This window comes from Pelophylax lessonae, assembly GCF_965119305.1.
Source record: "Pelophylax lessonae genome assembly, chromosome: 13".
NCBI lineage: Eukaryota > Metazoa > Chordata > Amphibia > Anura > Ranidae > Pelophylax > Pelophylax lessonae.
In genome coordinates, this window is record NC_138780.1 from 2,256,795 (window position 1) to 2,282,140 (window position 25,346).

The 25,346-nt window shown below is 55.3% G+C and overlaps 1 protein-coding gene across 1 annotated transcript; it reads right to left on the reverse strand.

Annotated features, from left to right (window-relative positions):
* Positions 1–163: 163 nt before the first annotated feature.
* Positions 164–24,524, reverse strand: EFNA4 (ephrin A4; the record flags this gene model as incomplete). Its single annotated transcript, XM_082275875.1, has 3 exons — positions 24,278–24,524; positions 11,329–11,618; positions 164–339 (listed from the first exon to the last, which is right to left on the reverse strand). The coding sequence occupies exons 1-3, from the start codon at positions 24,391–24,393 to the stop codon at positions 164–166; spliced, it is 582 nt and encodes a 193-aa protein (XP_082132001.1). The 5' UTR covers positions 24,394–24,524.
* Positions 24,525–25,346: the final 822 nt, after the last annotated feature.

Consider the following 25,346-nt stretch of genomic DNA (forward strand, 5'->3'; position numbering starts at 1 on the left):
CACAGCTGGGAAATACAGAGAAGACTTATTATCCGTCACATGACATCAAAGGAGGGACTTGCCCTGGGGGGTAAATTTAAGAAGGGTCCCCAATTATACATCAGTAAGTAAATAAGGACTGCATGTGTTCTCAGATCTGCTGTCAGTCCTTTGATAAAGGAATTTAGGGTTTCTGCTCTGCGGGGGAGGAGATACTGTGCTCTGTGGGGGAGGAGGGGGGAGGAGATGCTGTGCTCTGCGGGGGAGGAGATTCACATATGAAGAACTTACTGGTGGACTGGCAGCAGACCGACACACGAAGTTTCATACATTCTCCAACACTGTCTGCATCTGGGATGGCTGCAAGAGGAAAGAGAATTGAGATGTTAGTATAATCAAAGATGGCGGCATTGGGGTATAATAGAGGGACAGAGGGGGGATTGGGGTATAATAGAAGGACAGAGGGAGGATTGGGGTATAATATAGGGACAGAGGGGGGATTGGGGTATAATAGAGGGACAGAGGGAGGATTGGGGTATAATAGAAGGACAGAGGGAGGATTGGGGTATAATATAGGGACAGAGGGGGAATTGGGGTACAATAGAGGGACAGAGGGAGGATTGGGGTATAATAGAGGGACAGAGGGGGGATTGGGGTATAATAGAAGGACAGAGGGGGGATTGGGGTATAATAGAAGGACAGAGGGGGTTGGGGTATAATAGAGGGACAGAGGGAGGGATTGGGGTATAATAGAAGGACAGAGGGGGGATTGGGGTATAATAGAAGGACAGAGGGAGGATTGGGGTATAATAGAAGGACAGAGGGGGGATTGGGGTATAATAGAAGGACAGAGGGGGGATTGGGGTATAATAGAAGGACAGAGGGAGGGTTGGGGTATAATAGAAGGACAGAGGGAGGATTGGGGTATAATAGAAGGACAAAGAGAGGATTGGGATATAATAGAAGGACAGAGGGGGGATTGGGGTATAATAGAAGGACAGAGGGGGGATTGGGGTATAATAGAAGGACAGAGGGGGTTGGGGTATAATAGAGGGACAGAGGAGGATTGGGGTATAATAGGACAGAGGGAGGATTGGGATATAATAGAAGGACAGAGGGGGGATTGGGGTATAATAGAAGGACAGAGGGGGGATTGGGGTATAATAGAAGGACAGAGGGGGGATTGGGGTATAATAGAAGGACAGAGGGAGGGTTGGGGTATAATAGAAGGACAAAGAGAGGATTGGGATATAATAGAAGGACAGAGGGGGGATTGGGGTATAATAGAAGGACAGAGGGGGGATTGGGGTATAATAGAAGGACAGAGGGGGTTGGGGTATAATAGAGGGACAGAGGGAGGGATTGGGGTATAATAGAAGGACAGAGGGGGGATTGGGGTATAATAGAGGGACAGAGGGGGGATTGGAGTATAATAGAGGGACAGAGGGAGGATTGGGGTATAATAGAAGGACAGATGGAGGATTGGGGTATAATAGAGGGACAGAGGGAGGATTGGGGTATAATAGAGGGACAGAGGGGGGATTGGGGTATAATAGAGGGACAGAGGGGGGATTGGGGTATAATAGAGGGACAGAGGGGGGATTGGGGTATAATAGAGGGACAGAGGGGGGATTGGGGTATAATAGAGGGACAGAGGGAGGATTGGAGTATAATAGAAGGACAGAGGGGGGATTGGGGTATAATAGAAGGATAGAGGGGGGATTGGGGTATAATAGAAGGACAGAGGGGGGATTGGGGTATAATAGAAGGACAGAGGGGGGATTGGGGTATAATAGAAGGACAGAGGGGGGATTGGGGTATAATAGAGGGACAGAGGGATGATTGGGGTATAATAGAAGGACAGAGGGAGGATTGGGGTATAATTGAGGGACAGAGGGAGGATTGGGGTATAATAGAGGGACAGAGGGGGGATTGGGGTATAATAGAGGGACAGAGGGAGGATTGGGGTATAATAGAGGGACAGAGGGAGGATTGGGGTATAATAGAAGGACAGAGGGAGGATTGGGGTATAATTGAGGGACAGAGGGAGGATTGGGGTATAATAGAGGGACAGAGGGAGGATTGGGGTATAATAGAAGGACAGAGGGGGGATTGGGGTATAATAGAGGGACAGAGGGGGGATTGGGGTATAATAGAGGGACAGAGGGGGATTGGGGTATAATAGAAGGACAGAGGGAGGATTGGGGTATAATAGAGGGACAGAGGGGGGATTGAGGTATAATAGAAGGACAGAGGGGGGATTGGGGTATAATAGAGGGACAGAGAGGGGATTGGGGTATAATAGAGGGACAGAGGGAGGATTGGGGTATAATAGAAGGACAGAGGGAGGATTGGGGTATAATAGAAGGACAGAGGGAGGATTGGGGTATAATAGAAGGACAGAGGGGGGATTGGGGTATAATAGAGGGACAGAGGGAGGATTGGGGTATAATAGAAGGACAGAGGGAGGATTGGGGTATAATAGAAGGACAGAGGGGGGATTGGGGTATAATAGAAGGACAGAGGGGGGATTGGGGTATAATAGAAGGACAGAGGGGGGATTGGGGTATAATAGAAGGACAGAGGGGGGATTGGGGTATAATAGAGGGACAGAGGGGGGATTGGGGTATAATAGAGGGACAGAGGGGGGATTGGGGTATAATAGAAGGACAGAGGGAGGATTGGGGTATAATTGAGGGACAGAGGGAGGATTGGGGTATAATAGAAGGACAGAGGGAGGATTGGGGTATAATTGAGGGACAGAGGGAGGATTGGGGTATAATAGAAGGACAGAGGGAGGATTGGGGTATAATAGAGGGACAGAGGGAGGATTGGGGTATAATAGAGGGACAGAGGGGGGATTGGGGTATAATAGAAGGACAGAGGGGGGATTGGGGTATAATAGAAGGACAGAGGGGGGATTGGGGTATAATAGAGGGACAGAGGGAGGATTGGGGTATAATAGAGGGACAGAGAGGGGATTGGGGTATAATAGAGGGACAGAGGGAGGATTGGGGTATAATAGAAGGACAGAGGGGGGATTGGGGTATAATAGAAGGACAGAGGGGGGATTGGGGTATAATAGAAGGACAGAGGGAGGATTGGGGTATAATAGAAGGACAGAGGGGGGATTGGGGTATAATAGAGGGACAGAGAGAGGATTGGGGTATAATAGAGGGACAAGGAAGGGGGTGTATAACAATGGGGGGGTAAGTACAGACAGGTGGGGGGGAGGGGGGGTATGTACAGACAGGTGGGGGGGTAAGTACAGACAGGTGGGGGGGGTAAGTACAGACAGGTGAGGGGGGGCGGTAAGTACAGACAGGTGAGGGGGGGGCGGTAAGTACAGACAGGTGAGGGGGGGGCGGTAAGTACAGACAGGTGGGGGGGGTAAGTACAGACAGGTGAGGGGGGGCGGTAAGTACAGACAGGTAAGGGGGGGGCGGTAAGTACAGACAGGTAAGGGGAGGCGGTAAGTACAGACAGGTGGGGGAGGGGGGGGTAAGTACAGACAGGTGGGGGGTAAGTACAGACAGGTGGGGGAGGGGGGGTAAGTACAGACAGGTAAGGGGGGGGCGGTAAGTACAGACAGGTGAGGGGGGGGGTAAGTACAGACAGGTGGGGGAGGGGGGGTAAGTACAGACAGGTGGGGGGTAAGTACAGACAGGTGGGGGAGGGGGGGTAAGTACAGACAGGTAAGGGGGGGGCGGTAAGTACAGACAGGTGAGGGGGGGCGGTAAGTACAGACAGGTGGGGGAGGGGGGGTAAGTACAGACAGGTGGGGGGTAAGTACAGACAGGTGAGGGGAGGGGGGGTAAGTACAGACAGGTGGGGGGTAAGTACAGACAGGTGGGGGAGGGGGGGTAAGTACAGACAGGTGGGGGGTAAGTACAGACAGGTGGGGGGTAAGTACAGACAGGTGGGGGGGGGCGGTAAGTACAGACATATGGGGGAGGGGTAAGTACAGACAGGTGGGGGGGGGGGTAAGTACAGACAGGTGGGGGAGGGGGGGGGTAAGTACAGACAGGTGGGGGAGGGGGGGTAAGTACAGACAGGTGGGGGGTAAGTACAGACAGGTGGGGGAGGGGGGGTAAGTACAGACAGGTAAGGGGGGGCGGTAAGTACAGACAGGTGAGGGGGGGGGGGTAAGTACAGACAGGTGGGGGAGGGGGGGTAAGTACAGACAGGTGGGGGGTAAGTACAGACAGGTGGGGGAGGGGGGTAAGTACAGACAGGTAAGGGGGGGGCGGTAAGTACAGACAGGTGAGGGGGGGCGGTAAGTACAGACAGGTGGGGGAGGGGGGGTAAGTACAGACAGGTGGGGGGTAAGTACAGACAGGTGGGGGAGGGGGGGTAAGTACAGACAGGTGGGGGGTAAGTACAGACAGGTGGGGGGGGCGGTAAGTACAGACAGGTGGGGGAGGGGTAAGTACAGACAGGTGGGGGAGGGGTAAGTACAGACAGGTGGGGGAGGGGTAAGTACAGACAGGTGGGGGAGGGGGGGGGTAAGTACAGACAGGTGGGGGAGGGGGGGTAAGTACAGACAGGTGGGGGAGGGGGGGGGTAAGTACAGACAGGTGGGGGAGGGGGGGGGTAAGTACAGACAGGTGTAGCAGTGACCGTGTCCTGTCAGTTATTTTCGGCACGCCGTGGTCACACCTTGGACTCGGAGACGTCTCGGGGGGGGGGGTTGGATCCGGTTTGACCGGTCCCGGAGGGTTTTGGGTTCCCTGAGGACAGTCCTTATCCCTCTCAGTGACCTTTTCATACCCCTCCCCCCCCCTCATCTGACGCACTCCGCCCCCATTCAGGTGTAATTGGTAGAACCGGTCGGACGAGCCTCGCACCTCGCAGAGAAGAGGGCTGGAATGCGGGGAATGGGGGCCACATTGCCTCTCCCCGTCACTCATTGGCCCCGGAGACGTCTCACGTCAATCAGTGATGGAAAATATTCGGAGAGCCGCCAACGCAGAACGCGGAAGCCGTTCCCTCCTCTGCGGGAGAGTTCGGGGGAGAGGGTTGGCCGCCATTTTTCTGTATAAAATTTTAATCGGTCAGGTTCGCTCATTACATGGCGAACGCATAAATCATAAATCCCGCCATGTTGGATCATTGGAAGATCTCCAGCATGCCGGAAAATCTTAGAGACGCGACGCAGAAACTTCCCAGCGTGCCGGAAAATTTTCGAGACGCAACGCAGAAACTTCCCAGCGTGCCGGCAAACGTTCGCCTGGACCCTCCCCTTCCATCCATCCATCCATCCCACCGCGAGAACACCACCGACAAATCATCCGCCATTTTCAAGGGTCCCCGAGGAAAAATGCTGATCATAATTAGAGCGTCAGCTCTGCAGCCAAGGACTACAGACCACAGATATTAGAAGGTCAGCTCTGCAGTCAAGGGCTACAGACCTCAGATATTAGAGCGTCAGCTCTGCAGCCAAGGACTACAGACCATAGTGTCAGCTCTCCAGCCAAGGACTAAAGACCACAGATATTAAAAGGTCAGCTCTGCAGCCAAGGACTACAGACCTCAGATATTAGAGCGTCAGCTCTGCAGCCAAGGACTACAGACCACAGATATCAGAAGGTCAGCTCTGCAGTCAAGGGCTACAGACCTCAGATATTAGAGCGTCAGCTCTGCAGCCAAGGACTACAGACCACAGATATTAGAACGTCAGCTCTGCAGCCAAGGACTACAGACCTCAGATATTAGAACGTCAGCTCTGCAGCTAAGAATTACAGACCTCAGATATTAGAAGGTCAGCTCTGCAGCCAAGGACTAAAGACCACAGATATTAGAGAGTCAGCTCTGCAGCCAAGGGCTTCAGACCACAGATATTAGAGCGTCAGCTCTGCAGCCAAGGGCTTCAGACCACAGATATTAGAGCGTCAGCTCTGCAGCCAAGGGCTTCAGACCACAGATATTAGAGCGTCAGCTCTGCAGCCAAGGACTACAGACCTCAGATACTAGAATGTCAGCTCTGCAGCCAAGGACTACAGACCTCAGATACTAGAATGTCAGCTCTGCAGCCAAGGACTACAGACCATAGAGTGTCAGCTCTCCAGCCAAGGACTACAGACCTCAGATTTGTCCGTGGTCGTCCCACACAGTGGCGGGATGGATGCAAGAAAACCAAAAAAATATCTCTGGTCTGCAGTCTTGGCTGCAGAGCTGACATTCTACAGACAAATATTAAGAGTGTCAGCTCTGCAGCCCTCAGATATTAGAATGTCAGCTCTGCAGCCAAGGACTACAGACCACAGATTAGGTGGTCAGTTCTGAAGCGAAGGACTGCAGACAGCATGTATTAGAAAGTCAGCTCTGGAGCCAAGGACTACAGACTAAAGATAGTAGAGCATCAGCTTTGCAGCCAAGGACTACAGACCTGATATTAGAGCGTCAGCTCTGCAGCCAAGGACTACAGACCTGATATTAGAGCGTCAGCTCTGCAGCCAAGGACCACAGATATTAGGTCAGCTCTGCAGCCAAGGCCTACCGACCTCAGAATTAGAAAATCAGCTCTGCAGCCAAGGACTACAGACCACAGATATTCCTTGGCTGCAGAGCTGACATTCTAATGTCAGTACGTTTGCCTGGGACCTCCCCTGGCGATTTTCTTGCATCCATCCCACCACTGCGGACAAATCATCCGCCATCTTCAAGGGGCCCCGAGGAAAACTTCCTGTCGGCGTCCGTCCTGTAGACGAGGGCAACGTGTGGGAGACATTAAACCTCCTGCCGGGACAAAGCCAACAGGAAACACCTGGAGGGGGGGGGGCGGAGCTTTAGGGGTTAATGAGGCACAGCGCACATGAGAAAGTCATTACAGGCCGGGCGGCGGCGGAGGAAGGGGGAGGGGAGAGCGCTAATCGACGCGGTGATCGCAGGGCATCGGCACTGGAGGGGTTAAATTTTTTTTTTTTATGTTAAAATTGTATCAAATTTATTTCATTTCTTCTTATTAAAATTTTATTTTGATCACCGAGCGCCGGAACGCCCCAGACTCCGCCCGTCAGATCCAACCAATCGATTGTTTCCTCCTTCATTGGTATGGTTTGATATTTTGTAATCGATCGCTCAGCTTCCTCCTGACAACGAACGGGCGCCAATCCCACGTCCACGGAACGCAGACTACCACCCAATCCGACCGCCAGCGCGCTCCCCGCCAACAATCCACGCAATTCATACCCAACGCAATCTCAGCAAACCCAGGATCTGCTACCAATCATCAATTCATTAACACCTGAGGCGGGATATTAGAGTGTCAGCTCTGCAGCCAAGGACCACAGAACTCAGATATTAGTGTGGCCATGACACGGTACAATTCTATGGAGGGGACGGAGGACGTGGCGCGGTACAATTCTATGGGGGGGGACGGAGGACGTGGCGCGGTACAATTCTATGGAGGGGAGGGAGGACGTGGCGCGGTACAATTCTATGGAGGGGACGGAGGACGTGGCGCGGTACAATTCTATGGAGGGGACGGAGGACGTGGCGCGGTACAATTCTATGGGGGGGGACGGAGGACGTGCCGCGGTACAATTCTATGGAGGGGACAGAGGACGTGGCGCGGTACAATTCTATGGGGGGGACGGAGGACGTGGCGCGGTACAATTCTATGGGGGGGACGGAGGACGTGGCGCGGTACAATTCTATGGAGGGGGACGGAGGACGTGGCGCGGTACAATTCTATGGAGGGGACGGAGGACGTGGCGCGGTACAATTCTATGGAGGGACGGAGGACGTGGCGCGGTACAATTCTATGGAGGGGGACGGAGGACGTGGCGCGGTACAATTCTATGGGGGGGACGGAGGACGTGGCGCGGTACAATTCTATGGGGGGGACGGAGGACGTGGCGCGGTACAATTCTATGGGGGGGACGGAGGACGTGGCGCGGTACAATTCTATGGGGGGGACGGAGGACGTGGCGCGGTACAATTCTATGCGGGGGACGGAGGATGTGGCGCGGTACAATTCTATGGAGGGGACGGAGGACGTGGCGCGGTACAATTCTATGGAGGGGACAGAGGACGTGGCGCGGTACAATTCTATGGAGGGGACGGAGGACGTGGCGCGGTACAATTCTATGGAGGGGACGGAGGACGTGGCGCGGTACAATTCTATGGAGGGGACGGAGGACGTGGCGCGGTACAATTCTATGGAGGGGACGGAGGACGTGGCGCGGTACAATTCTATGGAGGGGACGGAGGACGTGGCGCGGTACAATTCTATGGGGGGACGGAGGACGTGGCGCGGTACAATTCTATGGAGGGGACGGAGGACGTGGCGCGGTACAATTCTATGGAGGGGACAGAGGACGTGGCGCGGTACAATTCTATGGAGGGGACGGAGGACGTGGCGCGGTACAATTCTATGGAGGGGACGGAGGACGTGGCGCGGTACAATTCTATGGGGGGACGGAGGACGTGGCGCGGTACAATTCTATGGAGGGACGGAGGACGTGGCGCAGTACAATTCTATGGAGGGGACAGAGGACGTGGCGCGGTACAATTCTATGGGGGGGACGGAGGACGTGGCGCGGTACAATTCTATGGGGGGGACGGAGGACGTGGCGCCGTACAATTCTATGGGGGGGACGGAGGACGTGGCGCCGTACAATTCTATGGGGGAGGGGACGGAGGACGTGGCGCGGTACAATTCTATGGAGGGGACGGAGGACGTGGCGCGGTACAATTCTATGGGGGGGACGGAGGATGTGGCACGGTACAATTCTATGGAGGGGACGGAGGACGTGGCGCGGTACAATTCTATGGGGGGGGACGGAGGACGTGGCGCGGTACAATTCTATGGAGGGGGACGGAGGACGTGGCGCGGTACAATTCTATGGGGGGGGACGGAGGACGTGGCGCGGTACAATTCTATGGGGGGGACGGAGGACGTGGCGCGGTACAATTCTATGGGGGGGACGGAGGACGTGGCGCCGTACAATTCTATGGGGGAGGGGACGGAGGACGTGGCGCGGTACAATTCTATGGAGGGGACGGAGGACGTGGCGCGGTACAATTCTATGGGGGGGGACGGAGGACGTGGCACGGTACAATTCTATGGAGGGGACGGAGGACGGGGCGCAGTACAATTCTATAGGGGGACGGAGGACGTGGCGCGGTACAATTCTATGGGGGGGGGGCGGAGGACGTGGCACGGTACAATTCTATGGGGGGGGGGGGGGAGGACGTGGCGCGGTACAATTCTATGGAGGGGACGGAGGACGTGGTGCAGTACAATTCTATGGGGGGGACGGAGGACGTGGCGCAGTACAATTCTATGGGGGGGCGGAGGACGTGGCGCGGTACAATTCTATGGAGGGGACGGAGGACGTGGCGCAGTACAATTCTATGGAGGGGAAGGAGGACGTGGCGCGGTACAATTCTATGGAGGGGACGGAGGACGTGGCGCGGTACAATTCTATGGAGGGGACGGAGGACGTGGTGCGGTACAATTCTATGGAGGGGAAGGAGGACGTGGCGCGGTACAATTCTATGGAGGGGACGGAGGACGTGGTGGGGTACAATTCTATGGAGGGGAAGGAGGACGTGGCGCGGTACAATTCTATGGAGGGGACGGAGGACGTGGCGCAGTACAATTCTATGGAGGGGACGGAGGACGTGGTGCGGTACAATTCTATGGAGGGGAAGGAGGACGTGGCGCGGTACAATTCTATGGAGGGGACGGAGGACGTGGTGGGGTACAATTCTATGGAGGGGAAGGAGGACGTGGCGCGGTACAATTCTATGGAGGGGACGGAGGACGTGGCGCAGTACAATTCTATGGAGGGGACGGAGGACGTGGTGCGGTACAATTCTATGGAGGGGAAGGAGGACGTGGCGCGGTACAATTCTATGGAGGGGACGGAGGACGTGGCGCAGTACAATTCTATGGAGGGGACAGCGGACGTGGCGCAGTACAATTCTATGGGGGGGACGGAGGACGTGGCGCAGTACAATTCTATGGGGGGGCGGAGGACGTGGCGCGGTACAATTCTATGGAGGGGACGGAGGACGTGGCGCAGTACAATTCTATTGAGGGGACGGAGGACGTGGCGCAGTACAATTCTATGGGGGGGCGGAGGACGTGGCACAGTACAATTCTATGGGGGGGCGGAGGACGTGGCACAGTACAATTCTATGGAGGGGAAGGAGGACGTGGCGCAGTACAATTCTATGGAGGGGACGGAGGACGTGGCACGGTACAATTCTATGGAGGGGGGGGGAGGACGTGGCGCAGTACAATTCTATGGGGGGGCGGAGGACGTGGCGCGGTACAATTCTATGGAGGGGGACGGAGGACGTGGCGCGGTACAATTCTATGGAGGGGACGGAGGACGTGGCGCGGTACAATTCTATGGAGGGGAAGGAGGACGTGGCGCAGTACAATTCTATGGGGGGGACGGAGGACGTGGCGCGGTACAATTCTATGGAGGGGAAGGAGGACGTGGCGCAGTACAATTCTATGGAGGGGACGGAGGACGTGGCGTGGTACAATTCTATGGGGGGGGGACGGAGGACGTGGCGCGGTACAATTCTATGGGGGGGACGGAGGACGTGGCTCGGTACAATTCTATGGGGGGGCGGAGGGGGAGGTGACGTGGCGCGGTAGAAGTCTGGAGTAGTGGAGGGACTCTGCAGTCCTCCTGGGGGGCGGTGACCTCTAGGGGTCAGGAGGGTCAGAGCCCCGGGGGGGGGGGGGGGGAGCACGGGGACAAAGAACATCTGCAGCAGCAACCTCCGCCCCCCCTCCCCTCACTGAGGAGGAATAAACACTCTGAAACTCAGCGGGGGTAACAAAAACTGAGAGGACCCCGTATGGGGGAGGGGAGGGGGGGGCTGTGTTGATTCTGGGCGGAGGTGGCGGCTCAGAGATGACAATGATGGAGATCCTGGTGCCTGTGCTGTTCCTGGCTGTGTTCACAAATGTCTGACACAGATCAGCCCCTGCTGTCGCCTCTCACCATGTGACTGGATACAAAGGTACAATGTACAGTCTGATCACTGGGGGAGGGGAGAATAGGGTGATGACCACATACAGAGGAGGAGTCTGAGGAAAGGGGGAGGGGCAGTAACCACTTACATATATAGGAGGAGGAGTCTGAGGAGAGGGGGGAGTGACCACTTATAGATATAATAGGAGGAAGAGACAGAGAGGGGGAGGTGCAGTGACCACTTACAGATATAATAGGAGGAGGAGTCTGAGGAGAGGGGGAGGGGCAGCGACCACTTACAGATATAATAGGAGGAGGAGTCTGAGGATACGGGGGAGGAGCAGTGACCACTTATAGATATAATAGGAGGAGGAGGAGGAGAGGGGGAGGGGCAGTGACCACTTACAGATATAATAATAGTCCTTCCCGGCGGTGAACTCGAAGCCCAGTGAGAAGGGGGTGTACCTCTGGATCTTCTCGGAGAATCGGATTGGCCCGAGGGGTGCGTGTGGGCGGTTACATTCCCAGCGTTTGAAGGCTTTGGGCGTCTCGTAGCATCCTTCGTATCCCTCCTGTTCCACCATGTAGAGGACGAAGCTCTCGGTGTGCTCGGCGGGGACCCGGCGGTCGTAGTGCGGGCAGAAGATGTCCAGGTAGTCGTTGATCTGCACGCGTACCGTGTACTCCTTCAGGAACCTGCCGGGAGAGGAGGCGGTTAGCATGACGAGACTCTCTTCCCACTTCCTGTCGTGTCACCAGAACAGGAAGTGAAGTGAAATCTCCACAATGGGACATTGTAAAAAAAAAAAAAATATATTCCTGACAGAGGTTGTAAGCCCCTCCCTGCCCGTGTCATGTGATGGGGTGCTATGTGACGCAGTGTCTCAGGGTGCTGTGTGGCTTGTCTTGGGGGTTCAGCATCTCAAGGGGGCAGCAGGGTGCAGTATCTTGGGGGGGGGGCAGCATCTCAAAGGTGCAGCGGGGCGCAGCATCTAAAGGGGTAGCAGGGTGCAGTATCTTGGGGGGGGTAGCATCTCAGAGGGGCAGCGGGTCGCAGCATCTGGGGGGCAGCATCTCGAAGGGGCAGCGAGGCACAACATCTCAAAGTGGTAGCAGGGTGCAGTATCTTGGGGGGGCAGCATCTCAGAGGGGCAGCGGGACACAGCATCTCAAGGGGGTAGCAGGGTGCAGTATCTTGGGGGGGAGCATCTCGGAGGGGCAGCGGGGCACAGCATCTCAAGGGGGTAGCAGGGGGCAGTATCTTGGGGGGGGCAGCATCTCAAAGGTGCAGCGGGGCGCAGCATCTAAAGGGGTAGCAGGGGGTAGAATCTCAGAGGGGCAGCGGGTCGCAGCATCTGGGGGGCAGCATCTCGAAGGGGCAGCGAGGCACAACATCTCAAAGTGGTAGCAGGGTGCAGTATCTTGGGGGGGCAGCATCTCGGAGGGGCAGTGGGGCACAGCATCTCAAGGGGGTAGCAGGGTGCAGTATCTTGGGGGGGGGGCAGCATCTCGGAGGGGCAGCGGGGCACAGCATCTCAAGGGGGTAGCAGGGTGCAGTATCTTGGGGGGGAGCATCTCGGAGGGGCAGTGGGGCACAGCATCTCAAGGGGGTAGCAGGGTGCAGTATCTTGGGAGGGGCAGCATCTCAAAGGTGCAGCGGGGCGCAGCATCTAAAGGGGTAGCAGGGGGTAGCATCTCAGAGGGGCAGCGGGTCGCAGCATCTGGGGGGCAGCATCTCGAAGGGGCAGCGAGGCACAACATCTCAAAGTGGTAGCAGGGTGCAGTATCTTGGGGGGGCAGCATCTCGGAGGGGCAGTGGGGCACAGCATCTCAAGGGGGTAGCAGGGTGCAGTATCTTGGGGGGGGGGGGGGCAGCATCTTGGAGGGGCAGCGGGACACAGCATCTGGGGGGGGCAGCATCTCAAAGGTGCAGCATCTAAAGGGGTAGCAGGGTGCAGTATCTTGGGGGGGGGGGGGCACAGCATCTCGGAGGGGCAGCGGGGCACAGCATCTCAAGGGGGTAGGAGGGTGCAGTATCTTGGGGGGGGCAGCATCTCGGAGGGGCAGCGGGGCGCAGCATCTCAGGGGGGCAGTGGGGCACAGCATGTCAGGGGGGCATCAGGGCACAGCATCTCAGGGGGGCAGCGGGGCACAGCATCTCAAGGGGGCAGCATCTCGGAGGGGCAGCGGGGCACAGCATCTAAGGAGGGTAGCAGGGTGCAGTATCTTGGGGGGGGGGGTAGCATCTGGGAGGGCAACATGGTGCAGTATCTTGGGGGGGAGGCAGCATCTCAGAGGGGCAGTGGGGCACAGCATCCTGGGGGGGCAGCATGGTGCAGTATCTTGGGGGGGGGGGGCAGGGGTTGGGAGGGAGGTGCTCCGCCCTTACGCGGTGTGTTCTCAGGGCTGTACAGTAAATATTTGTACAATGAGTCGATGTGCCAGAGGAGTGTGCCAGAGGTCAGCGAGGGGGAAACTAATACACCGCCAGATTCATAGAGTGTAAGCTCTGTGGGTGAGGGGGGTGTGGGTGGCCATGTAGTCTCCTATGTATTCTCCACCCATAATAAACAGACCCCCCCCTCCCCCCCCCCCTTGTACACAATGGGCCGCCCTGTACGCGGTGTACTAACAGTCGGCGTCTATATATAACCTCGGCGTGACGAGCGCACAACATGTCGGCACAGCTCCGCGCACACACTGACACGCTTTGTCTCGTCTCTCTCTGGTGTTCAAACAATTTCTGGGCAGAAGACAACGTTAAACAAACAGCGAGCCGCGAATTAATCCAGGGACGCCAAATATGACAAGCCGGGGGGGAGGGGAGGGGGGGCAGAATCGCCCCGAGACATGCCGACTCAGCAGAATTTCACACGCGTGGGGAGCGATGGGGGACCACCGAACAGTCATCACCACCAGAGCGCACCCCAACACTTCATATACAGAGAACAGAATGAGGTCTGGGAGTGGACACACACCATGCAATCCCTGAGCAATCTGACTGCTGGAAGAGAGCGCGCCCAAGAAAACGGGAGAGAGGAACCAAAAACAAGAGAGCCGGGGCAAGCGAGCACCCGAGAAAGAGAGCGCACCCAAGAAAACGGGAGAGAGGAACCAAGAACAAGAGAGCCGGGGGAAGCGAGCACCCGAGAAAGAGAGCGCGCCCAAGAAAATGGGAGAGAGAAACCAAAAACGAGAGAGTCGGGGGAAGCGAGCACCCGAGAAAAAGGACCCAAGAAAGCGCCCAAAAGAGAGCAAGAGCGCATCTAAGACAGAAAGCAAAAGGGCACGAGAGAGAAAAAAGAAAAAAAAGCACACCAGAGAGCGTGCCCAAGAGAGCCGGGGCAAGCGAGTCCTCAAGAAGGGTCCAAAAGTAAGAGAGAGAATTGCACCCAAGAGAGTGCCTAAGAGATTGAGCAAGAAAGAGCCCAAGAAAGCGCTAGAGCACCCAGGAGCGAGAGCCAGGGCAAGCAAGCGCGCAAGAGAGTGCCTAAAAGCGAGAAATCGCATTTAAGAAAGTGAAAGAGAGCGCATGCCAGAGAGAGGGCAAGAGTGAGAGCGCACCAGAGTGAGCACCCAAGATAGTACCCATGAAAGTGCCCAAAAGCAAAAAAGACAGAGAGTGCAGCAGGACAGCAAGAGCACACCTAAGAGAGACAAAAAAAAAAGAGAGCATGCCTAAGAGAGCACCTGAGAGAGAATACCTAAGAAAGCACCAAAAAACGGAGAGTGCCTACAAGAGTGAGCAAGAAAGAGGGCCCAAGAAAGCACCCAAAAGCAAAAGAGAGCAAGAGAGCGCCCAAGAAAGCATGCCTGAGAGAGGGAGAGCGAACGCCCAAGAGAGCAAGAGCGTGAACATGTGAGAGAGAGAGCGAGCAAGAATGAGACAGGGCAAGTGAGTGCCCAAGAGATCACCCTCATGAGAGCCAGAACATGTAAGAGAGAGAGAGATCGCGCGCGAGAGAGAGAAGACACCAAGAAAGCAAGAGCGTGCCAGAGAGAATAAGAATACCCAAGAAAGTGAGAGGAAGCCCAAGAGAGAGCAAGAGCATGCCAGAGAGAGAACGAACAGGAAAGTGAGAGAAAGAAAGCGCAAGAGCGAGAATACCCAAGAGAGTGAGCAAGAAATAGCTCCCAAGAGAGCAAGAGTGTGCCAGAGAGAAAGAGCACTCAAGAAAGTGTGAGAGAGAGAGACCAAGAATGCAAGAGGGAGAGTATGCCCAGGAATGAGAGAGCGCGCCCAGGAATGAGAGAGCGCGCCCAGGAATGAGAGAGCGCGCGCCCAGGAATGAGAGAGCGCGCGCCCAGGAAAAATAAAAGCGCGCCCAGGAATGAGAGCGCTCCCATGAATAATTAAAGCGCGCTCAGGGATGAGAGCGCGCCCAGGAACGAGAGAGCACACCCAGGAAGAAAGAGCGTGCGGGCAAGTGAGCTTATGAGACAGAGGGCAAGAAAGTGGCAAAGAAGAAAGTGAGAGAAACTCTCCTGACAGGTCTGGCCATGGATGTCCCAGGAGGCTCCTCCCCCCAGCGTGTCATCCGCCTTCGTTGGCCCTTTAAGCGTTGTGTAGTGAAGGCCGCCTCGCCCCATGGCACCGCGCCACCCCGTGTAACACGCGCCCCGCAGGTGAGGAGTGATGAGCTGAGGGCGAGGCAGACAACGGGTCCATTGTCCACATTTCACAGTCATGTGACCTGAGGCAGCTGTGCCGCAGCCACCGATGTCAGTGGAGTGTCTGAGCTCTGCCATGGCTGCCGGTCACATGACCCAGATCATCATGTGATCTCCTCCTCATCATAGGGGTGCTAATGGCGTTTCCACCCCCCCCCCCCTGAAAAGTAACAATGTAACACTTGGAAGGATCCTCCGTAAAGAATCTGCCCAGAAAAGGAACACGCGGAGCATTTTCTGGGAGCTCATCGGGGTCAATGGCCGCCCACTGCGAGTGATATGCAAAAAAGGAAGAAGTGTCACATTGTTGCTCTGCCCCATAGCGTCACATTGTTGCTCTGCCCCATAGTGGTGTTACATTGTTGCTCTGCCCAGTAGCGTTACATTGTTGCTCTGCCCAGTAGCGTCACATTGTTGCTCTGCCCCGTAGCGTCACATTGTTGCTCTGCCCCGTAGCGTCACATTGTTGCTCTGCCCCATAGTGTTGTTACATTGTTGCTCTGCCCAGTAGCGTTACATTGTTGCTCTGCCCAGTAATATTACATTGAGGTAGGGTAACAATGTACCACTACGGGGCAGAGTAAGGTTACATTATGGAGAGCTAGACAGATTGTCACATTGTTGCTCTGCCCCATAGCATTACATTGAGGTAGGGTAACAATGTACCAATACAGGACAGGGCAACAATGTAACGCTACGGGGCAGAGTAAGGTTACATTGTTTCTATCACAGACGTTGGATCGGATCTGGCGGTGTGTGGCGCGGCGGTGCACAATGAGCGAAGTATGGAGGGGACTCGGCGGCCCCTGTAATGAGTTTTGGCAGAGCAGAGCGGGGGAGGGGGGCACATGGAGAGGGAGGAAGGGGGAGGGGGGGGGGCTGTGCTCAGATGGGGGAGGGGGGCTCTGAAAAGAAACCAAAGCAGATTGAAAGAGAAACTCCAGAGAGGAGCTGAAATATCCCAAATATGTTAATACGAATCAGATCTCGCCCTGCGCGTCCACCGCCGCCGCCGCCGCAAAATCCCAACCCCCAAAAAAAGGCGACTCCACTACAGCCCCCGACCAACTGGGCACAGAGCATGAACGGCGCCCCGACCAATCACAACCATTTTGATGAATGGCGCACCGCGGCGGCGACCGCCCCGACCAATCAGAACCATTTTGATGAATGGCGCACCGCGGCGGCGACCGCCCCGACCAATCAGAACCATTTTGATGAATGGCGCACCGCGGCGGTGGCCACCCAGATCAATCAGAGCGATTTTGATGAATGGCGCACTGCGCCGGCCGTCCCGACCAATCAGAACCATTTTGATGAATGGCGCACCACGGCGGCGACCGCCCAATCAGAACCATTTTGATGAATGGCGCAGGACGCAATTTTATTTTGGATAGCTCAGATCCAATCAAATCTTCCGAATCCGACGTGGCGTTCGATTAAACCATTGCTTCCCACAGCCCCGCCTCCGGCGCATCCTTGCTCATCCAATCTGCGTTGTGGGAGGCGCCCTTTGAGGCTGCGTTTGCACGTTTTCACGATTTGCGCTCAGAAAGGTTCCCTGGAATGAACGGATTGATCTTTGCGTGCGTTTGCGGAACGCTAGGTGCCAACCTGTCCTAATAGGAAGCCCCTACGGATTACGCCCCCCCCTTTTGTTTGGACATTTTGGCCCCATTAGTAGTAATTTGGTGAATGGCATTAACTGTAAATTCCAGACACGGTGGGGGCCCCTCTATGCAGCTACTGCCCCTCCCCCCCCCCACCATGAAGGTTTACATTAGAGCCCGCTCAGCTGTGACACATTTACTGGGCCCCCTCCTTAGCCGGCACTAAAGCAGTGGCCTCCCAGCTGGAGTTCCCAACTTCACAGCCTCCCAAATCCCCACCAACCACAGGGGGGCGGCGTACACATGGCCGATCACTCGGGACAGAGCCGGTGCATGACCGCTGCACCTGCTGGGGGCCCCTGTGATCAGCGTAGCGCCAACACACCCCGCGGTGCGGTACAAAAGGAGGGCCAGGATGCCTTCTATCCCTCTAATAAAGGATGGTCTGGGGCCGGGCCCCGGCGCCACTTTTTTGGCAAGGAGTCCCCCCGGCTAAACATAGGAGCGTCCGAGGTGAAAAAGTCAAACGCGGCGAAGGGGAACGTTCTGATTCGGCCGCAGAAAACCACGAACCGGCAGAACGCGACCTCAAATTAAAGGTTTCCCACAGGGCGGGCCGGGACAACGTGGAGGCTACAGGGCGGGCGGCCTCCACACCACAACCACCCCCCTCCCCCCACCAGATTCTAGGCCCAACGCCGGGATCAGGAGCGCCCCTTAAAAAAGAAAGGAAAGTTTAGGGAGCGTTTCAGCCGCTTTGTATGGGAGGAATAAAACGTGTCGGATCACGCCGGATGACACAGAGGATTCCACCCGTTATCCCTCCCATGGTTTATAGAGAAGGATGCAGAGAGCCGATTCCACTGAAGTATACACACCCCAAGACTTCAAATACCAAAGGGGGGGGGGGGGGGCCTGGGAACCAATGTATGGACCTAAGAACCAAGGAATACAGCACTGAGGGGGGCAAAATGACATTACGGGGGGGCCTGGGAACCAATGTATGGACCTAAGAACCCAGAGAACATAGGAATACAGAATTGAGGGGGGCAAAATGACAATATGGGGGGCCTGGGAACCAATATATGGACCTAAGAACCCTAGGGGAACCAGAGGATGCAGCATTGAGGGGGGCAAAATGACAATATGGGGGGCCTGGGAACCAATGTATGGACCTAAGAACCCAGGGGAACCAAGGGATACAGCACTGAGGGGGGCAAAATGACATTATGGGGGGCCTGGGAACCAATGTATGGACCTAAGAACCCTAGGGGAACCAGAGGATGCAGCATTGAGGGGGGCAAAATGACAATATGGGGGGGCCTGGGAACCAATATATGGACCTAAGAACCCTAGGGGAACCAGAGGATGCAGCATTGAGGGGGGCAAAATGACAATATGGGGGGGCCTGGGAACCAATATATGGACCTAAGAACCCAGGGGAACCAGAGGATGCAGCATTGAGGGGGGCAAAATGACAATATGGGGGGCCTGGAAACCAATGTATGAACCTAAGAACCCAGGGGAACCAGAGGATGCAGCATTGAGGGGGGCAAAATGACAATATGGGGGGGCCTGGGAACCAATATATGGACCTAAGAACCCAGGGGAACCAGAGGATGCAGCATTGAGGGGGGCAAAATGACAATATGGGGGGCCTGGGAACCAATGTATGGACCTAAGAACCCAGGGGAACCAAGGGATACAGCATTGAGAGGGCAAATAACAATACGGGGGGGGGGGGGGCTTGGAAACCAGTGTATGAACCTAAGAACCCAGGGGAACCAAGGGATACAGCAATGAAGGGGCAAAATTACATTATGGGGGGCCTGGGAACCAATATATGGACCCAAGAACCCAGGGGAACCAAGGGATACAGCATTGAGGGGTCAAAATGACAATATGGGGGGCCTGGGAACCAACATATGGACCTAAGAACCCAGGGGAACCAAGGGATACAGCACTGAGAGGGCAAAATGACAATACGGGAGGGGGGGGGGCTTGGAATCCAGTGTATGAACCTAAGAACCCAGGGGAACCAAGGGATACAGCAATGAGGGGGCAAAATGACAATATAGGGGCCTGGGAACAAACATATGGACCAAAGAACACAGGGGAATCAGGGTATACGGCATTGAGGGGGGCAAAAGGACAATATGGGGGGCCTGGGAACCAACATATGGACCTAAGACCCCATGGGAACCACAGTACACAGCATTAAGGGGGCCTGGGAACCAATGTATGGACCCAAGAACCCAGGGGAACCAAGGGATACAGCACTGAGGGGGCAAAATGACAATATGGGGGGGGGGGGGCCTAGGAACCAATGTACAGCCAAAAGAGCCCAAGGAAACCAAGCTATATGGCATTGAGGGGGCAAAATGATGATCTGGGGAGCCTAGAAACCAACATATGGACCAAAGAACCCAGGGGAACCAAGGTATAGGCCATGGGGGGGGGGGGGGGGGCAAAATGACAAAATGAGGGGCCTGGGAACCAATGTGATCGGTACTGGGGATGGGGACTTCTAGGGGTGAAAATCAGGGAAGTGTAGAGAATGGGGCCGTCTACAAATGGAAGACTTCAGACAGAAGACTGGGAGAAGAGCTGGAATCGCAGATGGGATTTGGGGTTAGAAAGGAAAGAAAAGATTACAGGTCAGAGGTACAGAAGATTCAGGGACTGGATTAGGGGGGGGGGTTGGATGAACAGGAAGATTCTGAGAGGGACCGTGAGAAAACACCGGGCCTGAATGGGAAGCGTTGGAAGAGAAGAGAAAAGTCTGCTGTTTGGGGGATGGTGGGTTGGAAGGACAGATGGAGAAGATGGAGGAATACTCCAGGATGGGGCAGATGGAGGAATACTCCAGGATGGGGCAGATGGAGAAGATGGAGGAATACTCCAGGATGGGGCAGATGGAGGAATACTCCAGGATGGGGCAGATGGAGGAATACTCCAGGATGGGGCAGATGGAGAAGATGGAGGAATACTCCAGGATGGGGCAGATGGAGGAATACTCCAGGATGGGGCAGATGGAGGAATACTCCAGGATGGGGCAGATGGAGCTGACAGCACAGATGGTAGAGCAGGACATGAAGAACAAACCAAGAGATCTAATGGAGAAAAGGGCCAGGAGAGCCGGGTCCCAGAAGAGGGGCAATCTACAGGAAGACAGGCAAGGCCAGTAGAGAAGGTTCTAGTAAGAGAGGCCAAGCCAGTAAGGCAAAGCCCCAGAAGACAGATAACAGACAAGGAGGAGGCCTAATGGAGGACAGAACAGGAGAGTGAAGTTAAATGGGAGAAGTGCAGACAGAACGAGCCAGGAGAGCCGGGTCCCAGAGAATGGGCAATCTACAGGAGGACCGGCCAGGAGGACAGTCTAGGTCGGTAGAGCAGGGCCCAGGAAGGCAGTCCAGGCAAGTGATGCCCAGGAGGTCAAGTCAGCTTAGGAGAGAGGAGCCCAGGAAGACAAGACAGGCCAAGCCAGATGAGCGAGGCCCAGGAGGACAGGCCAGGAAAGCAAGGTCCCAGAAGATGGGCATTCTATAGGACAGGCCAGTAGAGCAGAGCCCAGGAAGACCGATAACAGAGACAACGAGGAGATCTAAAGGGTGAAGTTCCATGGGAGAAGAGCAGACAGGAGAGGAGAACGGGCCAGGAGAACCATATCCTAACAAGATGGGCAATCTACAGGAGGCCAGGCCCCAAAAGGAGGACAGGCAATCTACAGGAGGACAGGCCAGGCTAATAGAGCAGGGCCCAGGAAAACAGGCCAGATGAGCGAGGCCCTGGAGGTCAGGCCAGCTTAGGAGAGAGGGGCCCAGGAAGACAGGCCAAGCCAGACGAGTGAGGCCCAGGAGGACAGGCCAGGACAGGAAAGTCCCTCCATTGTGCACTCCCGGCTCTCCTCCAGAGTGAAACTGGAACTGAAGAGGAAATGATACTTAATTGCTCCTTCCAGACGGCTCTTCGCCCAGCGCTGTACACGTAGCCGAGAGAGAGAGAGCCGACACCGCAACCACAGCGTCCATCACAGAGCGAGCCAATCTCCTGACTACCATACAAGATGGACCCCTCGCTTCCCGTCACCTGAGATCTCCCCTCAACGTCTGACACCGAGAGCTTCACCGTTACCAATCACAGCCAACCGATCGAACCCCGGGAACAGAACCTGAACCGCCTCTCATACTGGAGCTCTACATCCCATCATCACACATTGTTACATTGTAATCCCTCCATTGTTACATTGGAACGGTCAGAAGAGAAGAGTTTTGGATTTGATACATTGCAAAGATCAGGAAGGAAATAATTCCATTTCTATAACAAGTTGAGTTGCCCGCTGCCCGCTCCTTGACGAAGGTCCCACACCTGGGTTCCCAGCTCCGCCCACCCACTGTGGCCATCATCAGGAGGGGGTCCCACCATCACTGGTTGCAGCAGGGGAGAGAGACTCCCTTGCCTTTAGCCTGCTAATTTTATTGACAAGCGGCTGCCATGGTAACGTCAAGAGCATTAGAAAACATTTTGGGGGTTATTTTGCGTGGGGGCGGCCATTTTTGCGTGCGTCGGCCTCCTGGTCAGACCTGAATTTCAGCTGATCTGACATTCCCCTCCCCTCCCCCCCACCCCCAGACAGCTTTCTTGCAGAAAAAGCAAAAAATGCACATTTATCAACAAGCCCAATTCCAGCGAACAAAAAGTCCTGAGAAAAGACGAAAAATCGGCGCCTCGGCCCGCAAAAGGACTCGCCGCCAGCGGACGCGGCCCCAGCCAAGACAAACAGCCCCCCCCTTCCCCGTCCCCCCCGCACGCCTCATTGCAGCCTGGAAAATGGGATTCTGCAACTCTAGTGAAAACACCGCCAGGTCCAAGACAAGCACGGGGTCCCGTGCCCAAAATAACAAACCCTTCCTGCGTCTCCCAATGACTACGGGGGAGGGGGGGGGGCGCGGCGGACGGGCGCAATGTTTTCCCAGCACCAAAAAATCTGCTCCTTCTGCAACTTTCCCCGGCGACGGCGTGACGCGGTGAAGTCACCCCGAATTCTGCAGACGTTTCAAACAATGAAAAAGTCGCGTTCTGCGCAAAGACGTTTTTTTTTTTTTTACGCGTCGCCAATGTTCGGGGAATCGCCGCAAAAATTAGACGATAGACGGACGCAACCTAAAAAAGGTGCAGCGACCCCGTGAAAAAGATTTTTATACTGAAAAAATTGGGGGTTCGCGGCGGCAAAACGGGAATAGGGGGTCAAAATTCACACATTTTAGGCGCAACGAACGCGCGGCCCCCCAAAGATAGGGCGACGATAAATGGATCACAAAAGAATTTAAATCTCCATGTCCGATTCTGGGGCGCAGATTTAGGCGCCGGGGTGACTATTGGATAAATCTGCATCGCGGGAAGGGTTTGTGATTTTGGGGGCGAAGGTGCGGCCCCCCAAAGATAGGGCGACGATTATCGGATCACGAAGGATTTAAATCTCCATGTCCGATTCTGGGGCGCAGATTTAGGTGCCGGGGTGATTATTGGACGAATCTGCACCACGGGATTTTTTCGATTTTGGGGGCGAATGCGCTGCCCCCCCCCCCCCAAAGATAGGGCAACGATTAACCGATCACGGAGGATTTAAATCTCTGTGTCCGATTCTGGGGTGCAGATTTAGGCGCCGGGGTGACTATTGGATGAATCTGCACCGCGGGAAGCGTTTGCGATTTTGGCCTTGTAGAGTCGCCGCGGAGACGGTCTGCAGCGGTTGGAGATTTCATCGGGGAAATCAGAGAAGGAAACGGATTGGAGGTGGGAAGAAAAGTCGCCGGGGCGAGACAAAGAATTTAAAGAGAATTTTTTCACCTCCGGCCAAAACGCCGCAATCAGCTCACTGCGACGCCGATGACAGGCCGGCGATGGGGGGGGGGGGGGGGGTGACAAATGGCACCAGATATAGCACAGATTTATGTACAGTACACTTATACTGGGGGGGGTCATTCGCTGTACTGGTATGTGCGGGTATTGTCCCCCCCCCCCTCTGCCTGGGGTAAGAAGGAGAGGAGTGGGGGTCATTCACTGTACTGGTAAATACGGGTATTGCCCCCCCCCCCCCCCAGTCTGCCAGGGGTAAGAAGGAGAGGAGCGGGGGGTCATTCACTATACTGGTATGTGTGGGTATTGTCCCCCCCAGCCTGCCGGGGAGGAGTGGGGGTCATTCACTGTACTAATAAGTGCAGGTAGTGCCCCCCCAGTCTGCCTGGGGTAAGAAGGAGAGGAGTGGGGGTCATTCACTGTACTGGTACATACGGGTATTATCCCCCCCTATGCCGGGGGTAAGAAGGGGAGGAGTGGGGGTCATTCGCTGTACTGGTACATACGGGTATTATCCCCCCCTATGCCGGGGGTAAGAAGGGGAGGAGTGGGGGTCATTCGCTGTACTGGTACATACGGGTATTATCCCCCCCTATGCCGGGGGTAAGAAGGGGAGGAGTGGGGGTCATTCGCTGTACTGGTACATACGGGTATTATCCCCCCCTATGCCGGGGGTAAGAAGGGGAGGAGTGGGGGTCATTCGCTGTACTGGTACATACGGGTATTATCCCCCCCTATGCCGGGGGTAAGAAGGGGAGGAGTGGGGGTCATTCGCTGTACTGGTATGTGCAGTTATCGGTCCCCAGTTGGTTTGGGGTAAGAAGGAGAGGAGTGGGGGTCATTCGCTGTACATGCAGTTATCGGTCCCCAGTTTGTTTGGGGTAAGAAGGGGGGGTCAGTCCCTATATATCGATATGATCAGTAATGCCCCCTCCCAAGTCATTCGCTTTACTGGTTTGTGCAGCTATTCCCCCCCCCCCCCCCAGCCGGCTCATTGTTGGGGATTTTGCAGAGACAAAGAAAGAGCGGAGGGTCTTCCAGATGGACGGGGGTGGGGGGGTATTGATCGCCCTCCAGCCGGGTGACATGTTTCCCTGCCCCGGGGAGTGGAGGGTGCAGGGGGGCAGGGATGGGGTATCAGGGGGGGGTATCATGTATGTAGGAGCAGTGGGGGGGGGTTGGATGTGGGGTCCCAGGGGTGGGGGGGGCACTTACCTGGGGTTAGTACTGTTCCAATGGACGGTATGCCGGACCCCGCACACCCTCCTCAGCTGCTCCAGTCCAGCACACAGCCACAGCAGGAGCCTCAGCACCCCCTCAGTCCTCATCATGTCTGACTACAATCCTCACCCTCCCCAGCCAAAGGTAACCAGGCCCCGCCCACAGGGGGGCAGCCCCAACCAATCAGCTGACAGCACACAGCAAACTCTGCCAAACTCTCCCAACTAAAGTCTGCTGTAACCCTTTCCTGTCCAGAGAGAGTATAATCCTCATCATCCATCAGAGGTAACCCTTTCCTGTCCAGAGAGAGTATAATCCTCATCATCCAACCGAGGTAACCCTTTCCTGTCCAGAGAGAGAGTATAATCCTCATCATCCATCAGAGGTAACCCTTTCCTGTCCAGAGAGAGTACAATCCTCATCATCCATCAGAGGTAACCCTTTCCTGTCCAGAGAGAGTACAATCCTCATCATCCATCAGAGGTAACCCTTTCCTGTCCAGAGAGAGTATAATCCCCATCATCCATCAGAGGTAACCCTTTCCTGTCCAGAGAGAGAGTATAATCCTCATCATCCATCCGAGGTAACCCTTTCCTGTCCAGAGAGAGAGTATAATCCTCATCATCCATCCGAGGTAACCCTTTCCTGTCCAGAGAGAGAGTATAATCCTCATCATCCATCAGAGGTAACCCTTTCCTGTCCAGAGAGAGAGTATAATCCCCATCATCCATCAAAGGTAACCCTTTCCTGTCCAGAGAGAGTATAATCCTCATCATCCATCAGAGGTAACCCTTTCCTGTCCAGAGAGAGTACAATCCTCATCATCCATCAGAGGTAACCCTTTCCTGTCCAGAGAGAGTACAATCCTCATCATCCATCAGAGGTAACCCTTTCCTGTCCAGAGAGAGTACAATCCTCATCATCCATCAGAGGTAACCCTTTCCTGTCCAGAGAGAGTATAATCCCCATCATCCATCAGAGGTAACCCTTTCCTGTCCAGAGAGAGAGTATAATCCTCATCATCCATCCGAGGTAACCCTTTCCTGTCCAGAGAGAGAGTATA